The sequence below is a fragment of the Otolemur garnettii genome, unplaced genomic scaffold (genome assembly GCF_000181295.1).
Source record: "Otolemur garnettii isolate 467f Iridium unplaced genomic scaffold, OtoGar3 scaffold00011, whole genome shotgun sequence".
Classification (NCBI taxonomy): Eukaryota; Metazoa; Chordata; class Mammalia; order Primates; family Galagidae; genus Otolemur; species Otolemur garnettii.
Genome location: NW_003852406.1, coordinates 28,594,991 through 28,607,173, shown reverse-complemented (window position 1 = coordinate 28,607,173; position 12,183 = coordinate 28,594,991). Strand labels below are relative to the sequence as shown.

The window sequence follows — 12,183 nt, the reverse complement described above, 5'->3', positions numbered from 1 at the left end:
CTGCCTCCGCCTCCCAAGTAGCTGGGACCACAGGCGCCCACCACAACGCCCGGCCATTCTTTGGTTGCAGCCATCATTGTTGCCCGGCGGGTCCGGGCTGGGGATTCGAACCCACCACCCTAGGTGTACGTGGCTGGCGCCCCAGCCAGTTGAGCCATAGGCGCCGAGCCGAGTGCCACTCTTTAAACCAAATGGTATATTACCTTTAAACCAGGTGGCATACTCATGCTGTCCTCAGAAATATTCATGTTCTTAGCTCACTCTTTTTCCTTATAATGCAATATGGTAAATATTTCTGTGAATTGATTTTTTAAAAGTTAATCTGAAAGTGGACATTGGAGATACAGAAACTTTTCCCCCATGTCTTGAGGTATAAAGAAAGATAACAATTGTAAGAAGGGCATATGCTATTCATAACTTGGCTAAAATTGTCTCCAGATGTTTTATGACATCTTTAAAGGGAATATACTGTAACAGTGCTTCTCAAACTTCAGTAACTTGAATAGCTATTCACAATTTAGATCGTACCTACTTACCATCTGTTATTTCCTTAATATAGTTTTGATTCAACTCATAAAATTTATTTTAAAGGAAAAGTTTATTATCTTCATAAATGAAGAACACTATTTTTTCTCATATATAAAATAGGTAGTTATTCAAATATTTGTGTGTCCTGAGAGATATGTAATATTTAGGCAGAGTTACCTACAATGTTTTGGAATAAAAAAATAAAATGTTGGTCAGCTGGTAATTAATTCAGCAAATACTTAGGGAGCCAGGCACTTTGTAGGAATTTGGTGTAAATAAAACAGACCCAAACTCTCCGTACTTATGGAACTCAAATTCTACTTAGATCACATGTTATAATATTCTTAGATTCCAAATAGGTCCCCTCACCACCTACCCCTATTTCCATTAATACCCTAATACTGCTAGGCCAATTCTCACTCAGTATTTGCAAATATGAAAGATTTTGTCTTCTTTCAAAAGGTTTAGAAACCTTCCCTCCTTTGTGTACTGTCACATACATTTTGTTCTGGGAAATTCTCTTAGGTGAACTCAGTTCCTGGATTCAGATGTCTTTCAAGCATTATGCTATGCAAGAAGCAAAACAACAGTTTGTTGAATATGATAAGAACAATGATGGTAGTGTGACATGGGACGAATACAACATTCAGATGTATGATCGTGTGATTGACTTTGATGAGAACACTGCTCTGGATGATGCAGAAGAGGAGTCATTTAGGCAGGTGAGTACAGGTGGACAAGCTGTTCCTTTTGATCATATCAGTTCACTTTACCCTCCTGCATGAATGAGCTCAAGAGGACCTGAGGTCATAGATGGATCGCTTTGTTTTTTAGGCAATCGTTTGTTCCTCTTCAGTAATCATTTTGATGGTTTCCTTTCTAAAGCTAGATTTAGGGCTTGGTGCCTGTGGCTCAGGTGGCTAAGGTGCCAGCCACGTACACCCAAGGTGGCGGGTTCGAATCCAGCCTGGGCCCGCCAAACAATAATGACAGCTGCAACCAAAAAATAGCCGGGCATTGTGGCAGGCACCTGTGGTCCCAGCTACTTGGGAGGCTGAGGCAGGAGACTCGCTTGAGCCCAGGAGTTGGAGGTTGCTGTGAGCTGAAATGCCATGGCACTTTACCCAGGGGGACAGCTTGAGGCTCCTGTCTCAAAAAAAAAAAAAAAAAAAGCTAGATTTAGGACTCTTACTCTGGATTGCCTAAATTATACTTTCTATTTTTCTCAGCTGTATCATTTAGTAGTCCTTTGCTTTTTTTGTATTTTGAATATGTATTTCAATAATTTATTTTTAACATCAGTTTTATATTTGCTAAGAAGGCTATGGTGGCCCATTTTTAAGCACATAGTTTTATATAACTCCCTTTTAAAAAAATGACTGGTAAAATACATACAGTCAGCTCTCTATCTATGGGTTCCAAATCTGTGTGTTCAACCAACAACTTTAGATCAAAAATATTTGGAAAAAGTCAGGCACTGTGGCTCATGCCTGTAATCCTAGCACTCTGGGAGGCCAAGAGTGGATTGCTTGAGCTGAGGAGTTGAAGACCAGCCTGAGCGAGAGCAAGACCCCATCTCTAAAAAAAAAATAGCAGGGCATTGTGGTGGCCACCTGGAGTCCTAGCTACTCTGGGGGCTGAGGCAAGAAGGTCACTTGAGCCCAAGAATTTGAGGTTGTGGTGAGCTATGAGGCCATGGCACTGTACCAAGGGTGACAGTGAGACTCTGTCTATAAATTAATTAATTTAATTAAATAAAGGAACTATTAAAAGTAGTTCTTTAGGCAGAGAAAAAGATCCCAGGTAGAAGCAGAGATATGTAGGTAAATATGAAAAGCAATGAAAAGAATAAATATATGAGAAATTCTAAATGAACGTTGGTTCTGTGAAAATCATATCTTCAGGGCAGTGATAACATCAGACAAAGTAGGTTTTATGACAAAAGTTCTATTAAAGATAGAAAAAAAAATACTGTGAAAAAAATATAGAAAATACTGTGTAATGATAAAACATCTGTCTGCTAGGAAGATAGAACAATCATAGATTCATAGTCTCAAAACATGACAAAAATTGACGGAACTTAGAGAAATATATAGCCATAATGTTATGATTGTTTAGAATTTATGAAACATGGCTCAGCTCTTGTGGCTCAAGTGGCTAAGGTGCCAGCCACATACACCTGAGCTGGTGGGTTCGAATCCAGCCCAGGCCTGCCAGACAACAATGATGGCTGCAACCGCGTGTGGCAGGCGCCTGTGGTCCCAGCTATTTGGGAGGCGGAGGCAGGAGAATCACTTGAGCCCAGGAGTTGGAGGTTGCTGTGAGCTGTGATGCCACGACACTCTACCCAGGGTGACAGGTTGAGGCTCTGTCTCAAAAAAAAAAAAAAGTTTATGAAACATCTTAGTAATTGATCATAAGCAGCAGCCAGAATATCTGCATAGATATAAAAGATCTGTACTAGACAATTAACAAATGTTATTAACATCTATGGAAAATTGCAAACAGCTTCGGAGTACAGATTTCTCTTCCCCATTGCACATGGGTGGGAATTCTTTCAAAGAAGGCAATTTGCAGCCGGAGTGTGAGGTGTGGCCTCTCTAGCAGAGCAGATAATAGATAATGTCTGTTGCTATGCCAGCCGTACACTGTTCCAATTCCACTATTAAGTGAGGGCCAGATAGGAGTTGATTTAGCCAGATCATGTGGGACACCTCTCTCTCTTTGGGAACAAGTAGAATTTAAGAGTAGAGACCAGGTGTTACCTTTTGGAGAGGCAGTCTCAAAGGTCTAGCTTGTTACACTCAATTCCAAAATGGATTGTATTTTTCCCAGAGGTCACATGAATCCAAAAGAAGCAGCACTGGGGGGGGGAGAGTAGATGTGCCACCAGGGAGATAGAAGGTGAGAAAAAGCATATCAGGCAAAAGTGAACTGATACAGGAAAAACTCCTGCGATGGAATGTGAATGTTACTGAAGAGTTTTAGGAGGTTCCCAGGTCCTGTAGGTCATTCTGGACTGTTTCTCTGTTTTTGTTTCTTTTTCCTTAGCTCTTTCACTGTTAGTAGTAGCTTCCTTTGTATCCCTTTTTTGCCTATCTGCCTGCTATGGCTGACTGTTTTTGTTCCCTCTGAAATTTGTGTTGAACCTTTCCATCCCCACAGTAGCAGAGCTGAGCCAGCAGTGCCTTCCCTCTGTTCTCCAAACCTGCTCTCCTTTGCCAAGGACATGCTGGCTAGGGGCATCACTGGGGCCACTTCCAAGATGGCTGTGGCCCTAATCTAGCAGTTCAAGCTGCTGTCACAGGTATAATGAAAACAAATATATTTGAAAAAAATTACTTTTGTACTCAATATGTACATTCTTTTCATTATTCTTTAAACAATAAAGTATAACTAGTTACTTAGGATTTAAATGTAATTGATATTATGAGTAATCTAGAGATGATTTAAAGCATGCGGGAGGATGTGCATAGGCTTACTGTGCCATTTTATATCAGGGATTGAGCATTCTTATATCTTAATATCCAAGGAAGGTCCTGGAACCAGTCCCCATGGATACTGAGGGAGGATTATATAACAAATTTACCATCTCACCCATATTAAAATACATAGTTGAGTAGTTTTACATACATTTACATTATTGCGCAATCTATCTCCCAAACTCTTTTCATCTTGCAAAACTGAAACTCTATACTCATTAAACAATAAATCCCATTCCCTCCTCCCACAGCCCCTGGCAACCACCTTTTCTTCTGTCTGTAGGAATGTGACTACTAGGTACTGCATCTAAGTAGAATTTGTCTTTTTGTGACTGGCTGTTTACTTAATATAATGTCCTCATGTTTGTCTGTGTTGTAGCATGTGTCAGAATTTCCTTTTTATAGCCAAATAATATTTTATTGTATGTAAAGGTTGAGTATCCCTAATCTAAAAACCCCAAATCTACAATGCTCCCAAATCTAAAACTTTCTGAGCACTGACATGATACTCAAAGGAAATGCTCATTGGAGCATTTTGGTTTTTGGATTAGTGAAACTCAGCTGGTAGGTATAATGCAAGTATTCCAAAATGCAATAAAAAATCTGCAATCCAAAACACTCTGGTCCCAAGCATTTAGGATAAGGTATATCCTACCTGTATATATCAAATTTTGTTCATCCATTCTTTTTTTTTTTTTTTTTTTGAGACAGAGCCTCAAGCTATCCCCCTGGGTAGAGTGCCATGGCTTCACTGCTCACAGCAACCTCCAACTCCTGGGCTCAAGCGAGTCACCTGCCTCAGCCTCCCAAGTAGCTGGGACCACAGGCGCCCGCCCAGCTATTTTTTGGTTGCAGCCATTATTGTTGTTTGGCAGGTCTGGGCTGGATTCAAACCCGCCATCTTAGGTGTATGTGGCTGGCGCCTTAGCTGCTTGAGCCACAGGCACCAAGCCATCCATTCTTATTTTGATAGACCCTTGAGTTGCTTTAACCCAGTGTTTTTCAACATTTTTTTATCTCACGACACACTTGAACCTATAGTTAAACTTCCATGGTACACTTAAATTATGTTGATTTAAAAAAAAAAGTGAAAAAAAAAAAAGAATATACTTACTGTGCTTTGAACTTCCTTTGAAAATAATTTAATTAGGCTCGGCACCTATAGCTCAACTGGCTAAGGCACCAGCCACGTACACCTAAGGTGGCGGGTTCGAATCCCCAGCCCGGACTCGCCAAACAACAATGACGGCTGCAACCAAAAAATAGCCAGGTGTTGTGGCGGGCGCCTGTGGTCCCAGCTACTTGGGAGGCAGAGGCAGGAGACTCGCTTGAGCCCAGGAGTTGGAGGTTGCTGTGAGCTGTAATGCCACGGCACTCTACCCAGGGGGACAGCTTGAGGCTCTGTCTCAAAAAAAAAAAAAAAAAAGAAAATAATTTAATTAGTGATGTTTAAAAATTTTCATAGTCCACTGGTCGAAAATCACTGCTTTAACCTTTTGGCTGTTGTGAACGTGAACATGGTGTACAATCTTCTTTGAGATCCTGCTTTCAATTCTTCTGGGTGTATACCCAGAAGTGGGATTGCTGAATCACGTGGCAATTCTATTTTTAATTTTGGGGGTAAATCACAGTACTATTTTCCATAGTGGCCACATCATTTAAAATAACCCGTTTTTGAAGATTTTGTATCTCTGTGAGTTTTATTGTGTCTCATGGTTTAATTTGTTGAAATATATGCTGCTTAATTAAGCAGAGCTGAGGAAGACAATTTTTATTTAGGAATTAATAGGAATCTTTTAAGATCTCTAAGAAGTTTGTTAAACTAAAAGTTTATCAATATAAATGACTATGAGCTTAAGAAGTTACTATTTGAAATAATTTCATATTTCAAAGGTGGTTTTAAATAATTTACTGTAGAAATTAACTTATATTAAAAGCATCACTAGAGTTCTGGAACTTCTCTAAAACCAAACCGTAGTATGATGACTTCCCTGCCAGGGAGCAATAGAGGAGTGAGACTATTTTAAACTCTTACTAGAATTAGATTCTAATGATACTCCGCCCCCCCCCCGCCCCATCACCAAAGAGATGTAATTACTATCTCATCAAAAAATAATAGGTCTATATTCTTGGGAGAGGGTAATATAATAGATGATGGTGTTGAGAAGAAAATCTTCACTTTGAAGAGATACATGAGTCATTAATATGAACTATTTATGAGGAATTCTTTTAACAGATGTATAGGTATCCTCAAACTATGGCCCACTGAGGACATTTATCCGGCCCGCCAGATGTTGCTGCCACTGCCTGTCCTGCTTAGCCCCCGACTCATCCTGAGGCCTGCAGTCCGGCCCTCCAATAGTCTGAGGGATAGTGAACTGGCCCCGTTTAAAAAGTTTGAGGACCCCTGGTTTAAGACATTAACTGCTCTGTGAGTTGTATGTAACTTAAGCTAGGTTGGAGCCTCATGAAGCATATATATAACTCATATGTCTCTTGCACATTGACAGCCACACTAGAAAAAAATTTTTTTTCCCCTTGGGGCCACAGTGTTTTATATAGGTCAAGAGAAAAGTGAGTTATACATGTTTCACAAGGCCCTGGGCTCAAAACTAGTATGAGTTAAATACAACTCACATAGTAGTTAATGTATTTGACCTAACAAAATGCCCAGGCCCCAAAGAAAAAATTTTTCTTCTAATATGGCAGTCAACGTGTTAATGCTGTGTTCTCATCCAATTAGTACATGTTGATTCTAAGACTACTTTTAAAGAATGAGTTAGGTGAATCTTTTTTTTTTTTTCCAGAGACATAGTCTCACTTTATTGCCCTCCTAGAGTGCTGTAACATCACAGCTCACAGCAACCTCCAACTCCTGGGCTTAGGCAATTCTCTTGCTTCAGCCTCATGAATAGGTGGAACTACAGGCACCTGCCACAACACCCAGCTATTTTGTTGTTGCAGTTTGGGCAGGGCCAGATTCGAACCTGCCACCCTCAGTATATGGGGCTGGCGCCCTACCCACTGAGCCACAGGCGCTGCCCGAGTTAAGTGACTCTTAATAGCCGAAAGGAATTAATGGATCACTGACATGAACATTTTCAATGGAAGTCCTATCGGTTATTCTTTGACAGTCCAAAATATGTCTATCTTTGTGAAGTTCTAATCATACTTTTTTAGAATTTAGTAAAGTAAACTTCTGTAGTCCAGCTTACTCAGGAGGCTGAGGTGGGATGATCTTCTAAGTCCTGGAGTTCAAGGCCAGCTTGAGCAACATAGTGAGACCTTCTTTACTTATAAAATAACCTCCTAAAAATGGATCTGGCATGTAAAGATGAAACCAAAAACAATGTGTTATCCTTCAAAATGTAAAAGAATAATTGTAATTAGAGTGTTCTAACACGAAGAAATGATCAATGCTTTAGGTTATGGATACCGCAGTTGTCCTGATTCAGTCGTTACACATTGTATGCTTGTATCAAAATAGCACATGTATCCACAAAATATGTACAACTATTATGTATCAAAAATTAGTTTAAAAATTTTTTAATAAAAAATAATGGGTAAGTAATGAATCTGTCTCAGTTAAAGTTACAGGTCAAACAATATACCATAAATAAAATAATTGTACAAGTAATTGGATATCAAAATAAAGTTAAATTTTCAATATGAATGTCTATTAAAAGACAGAAGTCAACCCAATACATAAATTTTATCTTATATTTAATAAGTTTCCATATAGAGAATAGAAACAACCTGACCCTTCCAAGCTTTGAAATGCCTAAAAAAGCATTTCTTTATAATATGATGAACAATTACAGTCAGCACTTTCAAGCAGGATCATTAAAATGTGGGGACCTATCTGGCAAAAGTTCAAGTGTTCTTAACTTCAAAAGTCAGCTGTGAATGTGCATGTATAAGCAGATTTTACTTATGTAAGATATAACCTTGCATGTGGCTTATCAGAATTTTTGAGACCTAGACTTTTGCTCTGGTATCACAGATTATGTATTTCCTCATGTAAAGTCATTAGTCTACCAAAAGATGGCAGTTTTGCTCCTTACATGTTTCTGTCACAATATAAAAATAGCAATTATGGTATTTTCTTTTTATTACTGTGCTAGCATGCAAGGTTTTTCATACAGAACGAGACAAAGAATGTTGAGGCTTTATGAAACTAATCATCTTTTTGTTATTTTTTAGGAATTTGCTACTTTGAAAGAACAGTCTGTTTTTGCTTTTTAAATTTAATGTGAGCTACTCTTAAATCATGTTCTTCAAATAGCTCTGAAATGTGAACCAGAAAGCTTTTTTTTTTTAAATCTCAGTTTGTTGAAAGAGATCCTTTCTTTCCATAGGCAAATTTGGCCAAATTTAGCTCCCTCTGCTGAAACAGGGACTTTTTTTGCTCCAAATTGAAGGGTTCTTTCATAAGGAAATCTAAGCACTTGGTACTTTGAATAGTGGTTCATTCAAAAAGAACTTGATTGACTCAACAAAGTACCTCAAATTCTTGTCTACTTTCCCCTCAGGTTAAACCTGAACATAAAATGCAAATTATATGGTCTACTTATTTAAAGTTATGAAACATTAAGTTGAAAGCAGCTATTTGGAAATAAATTATTATTTTTTCTTTTCTGTCATGATTGAGTGAGTATAACTGGCTTATGAAGTCTGGATGTTTATTAGACAAATTCTTTGGGGGAAGAGATGAGCTTCTCCACTCTAAATCAATAATTGTAAAAGAACTAGTGTTAGTAAGTGACTGTTACCTAACTTCTATCCTAGGAAACTGTAAAGAACATTTCTTTCCAACTTTGAAACACATAAGTTTCTAAAATATTTGAAATTGGTGCTTTTTTAAAAAAGTGCAATATAATATCAGTTTATAAGAAGAAAAGCTATTCCCAGAAATTTTCAAAAATAGAAATTATACAGGATTAGCAGTATAACACTCTTGGTTACAGAATTACCTTTGAAAAACTTACCAAAATGGTTCTTGTATAGCTCAAGAACCATTTTACTACTTGAACATACTTTAAAAAAAAAAAAAGAAGAAGAGGGCGGCACCTGTGGCTCAAGGAGTAGAGCGCCAGCCCCATATACTGGAGGTGGCAGGTTCAAACCCGGCCCCAGCCAAAACCTGCAAAAAAAAGGAAAAGAAAGAAGAAAAGAAGTGAAGATGATAGGAGAGAAAATAGAAAAAGGTGTGTGTTTAAATAGCCTCATAATGGGATCCATTTAAACTTTATACATGTTTATGTCTAAATATACAGAATTAGTATTATAAAGAGCTTGCTTAGAATAGGCCTTGAAATATTAGGTACATATACTAATAGTGTGACATTCTCAAATAAGAGGACAATTTTTCAGAAACTTTTTTTTTTTCTGAGCCACAGTGCAGTGGGGTCATCATAAGTCACTGCAACCTAAACTCCTGGGCTCGAGCAATCCTGCTTCAGCTTCCCAGAGTGCTAGGATTACAGGCATAACCCACTGTGCCTCGACTCAGAAATAATTTTTAAAAGCCCTATCAAGATGTAACACATGGTCTGAATTTATTGCTTTTTGGTCATTGACAAAAAGCATTGAAATTATTAAAGACTGTATAGTACTTTCTGTATAGAAAGAGCAGGGAGGATCCAAATTCAGTATTTTTTCATCTATATTTCTGGCTTTGCATCAAATCATTAAATCTCAGTTTTTCCAATAAATAATGGTACTATAGGTCCAGTGTGGTGGTTCAATGTCTGTAATCCTAGCACTCTGGGAGGCCGAGGCAGGTGGATTGCTTGAGCTCAGGAGTTCTAGATCAGTCTAAGCAAGAATGAGACTCAAAGTCTAAACAAAGCTGGGTGTTGCGGTGGATGCCTGTAGTTCCAGCTACTAGGGATGCTGAGGGAAGAGGATTGCTTGAGTCCAAGAGTCTGAGGTTGCTGTCAGCTGTGATGCATGGCACTCTACTGAGGGTGACAAAGTGAGATTTCGTCTCAAAAAAAAAAAAAAAGGTACTATATATCACTTATTAAATACTTAAGGTTTGCTAATTACGTGATAGGGATTCTTATTCCAATTGCTTAATAAAGTTTTTTTAATGCCAGTCTTATAAATGAGGAAAAGAGAGGTTAAGCAGTTTTCCCACAGCTAGTAAGTGGCATTGCTGGAATTCAGATCTGGGGCTGCATGACTTGAGAGCTTGTGTCTCTGTACTGCCTCTAATGTTTGTTAGTATTTACTCGCCTACTTTCAAAGGGATGATGTGCAGAGAATTGTGTGAGAACGTGTGTTAGATTCACAGTTTGTGATTCTCAGAGTGTTTCAGATGACATGGTACTAATGATACCTTTAAACATGTTCAAACTTTTTTAATTTTGAAAGCTTCATTTAAAGGACAAGAAGCGATTTGAAAAAGCTAACCAAGATTCGGATCCTGCTTTAAGTCTTGAAGAATTTATTGCTTTTGAACATCCTGAAGAAGTTCATTATATGACGGTAAGGAAGAAAACCTTAAGAGAATTATTAAGTAACCAAACCTTCAAAATCTGTTTACTAAATCATTAAAATGAGTTGTGTAACAACCAGAATTTTAAGAGACAGGAAGATTCAAAATGATCCAGAGTTACCCTCACTTAAGATTAGGAGTGGTAAGGAGAGTTTCTGGTGGTGTCAGGGCTGCTTATTGATAGAGAAAGGGCAAAAGACTGAGTTTTTAAATTTCTGTACTGTATATGAACTACCTCCTGTGCTGTTTCTCTCATAACTACATTTCCTCTATTTTCTTATTCTTCTGTAACTCTCAGGCTTGTCTCTGTTTTTTTTTTTTTAATATTAGCAACACTATAACTTCGGTTTAATTTGCAATATTACTTATGAAAACTTTTGATCTGGAAAAACACATCATGTTTGGATCAGTCATAGGGTGATGCAGCTGCTAATAATTCCTAATATTTTTGCCTGTTTAGACATAGCAGAGTCCTCTTATCCCTTTAGCACTTAGAAGTGCCCACTCTTCAAAACTTGTTGAATCTAAGTCTAAGGCAACATTGATTGAGTCCCTACTATGAGTTGGCAAGCTTTTTCAGAGCAGAAATGATCACACTGGGGAGAAAATGTTAATGTAATGGCAAAACAATACTGAACATTGATGTGGAGGTCTGTCATTTGGCATTAGCCTCCGGCTGTGTGGCTTGGCTCCCTGGATATTTCAGGAAGGGAAGATGTAGCACTTTGTGTAATGGGTCATGGTTGGGATATCCTGCATTGAATAACAAGGCTGCAGAAACATTTTTCTCCATAGCTCAGTGGCAAGACACTGCCATTGTGAAGCTTCTGATTTCTCACTCAGTGCAAAATACATGACCTAGTTTAAGAACAGTGCCAGGCATGATTTAAGTGCCAAAATTAAGTGGAGACAGGCTAATTGAGCCCTAGAATGGCGGGCCACGGAGGCTAGATCTAGATTCTCTGGAGAACAAGGGACAATTGCAGACCAAAGAAGGGAATGATCAGAAAAAGCAATGAAGTAATTTAGGTGTCATGTGATATGTATGGCCTTGGAGTATAAAATGGCTGCAGAATGAAATAGATTTGAGCAACATTTTAAAGAAAGCCATAAACAGACATATTGACTTACTAAATAAGTATTAAGGGAAGGCAGGGTCAGATGACCTGAAGTTTTGAACTGGTGTAGCTGTACTTGATTGTGCTTTTTGTGCTACATTTGAGTTGTTGGCAGCACGTGAAATGTGTGACAAATGGTGGTATATCATTTAGAGCAGCTTCCTTAATTTTTGTTTACCTTAAGTATTTATGTACCTCTTTTTCCCTTTAAAAGTATTTTTGGAATAGGAAAAGGTAAGACATGATTAATTAAAAGTCAGAATTTAACTTGATATTTTCACTCATGTAGTTCTGAAAATTCATTCAATCCTGGCAGCATTATTAAAGTAAGTCTTTTGTTTCCCAAGAGGATTGTTTGAATGGAGGAATAATCATTTTGATCAGTGGTTCTTAATTTTTATTGGATTACAGACTCCTTTAAGAATATGATGGAAATTGGCTCGGCGCCTGTGGCTCAAGTGACTAAGGTGCCAGCCACATACACCTAAGGTGGCAGATTTGAATCCAGCCTGGGCCCGCCAAACAACAATGATGGCTGCAACCAAAAAAAAAA

General features: G+C 38.3%; 1 protein-coding gene across 1 annotated transcript in view; it reads left to right on the top strand.

The window, feature by feature from the left end:
• Positions 1 to 12,183, top strand: part of RCN2 (reticulocalbin 2) — a 20,259-nt gene that overhangs the window by 3,183 nt on the left and 4,893 nt on the right. The window contains exons 3-4 of the mRNA XM_003784544.3: positions 1,054 to 1,250; positions 10,389 to 10,502. Of these exons, the coding sequence (XP_003784592.1) occupies positions 1,054 to 1,250; positions 10,389 to 10,502 (311 nt within the window). The remainder of the gene's footprint in view (positions 1 to 1,053; positions 1,251 to 10,388; positions 10,503 to 12,183) is intronic.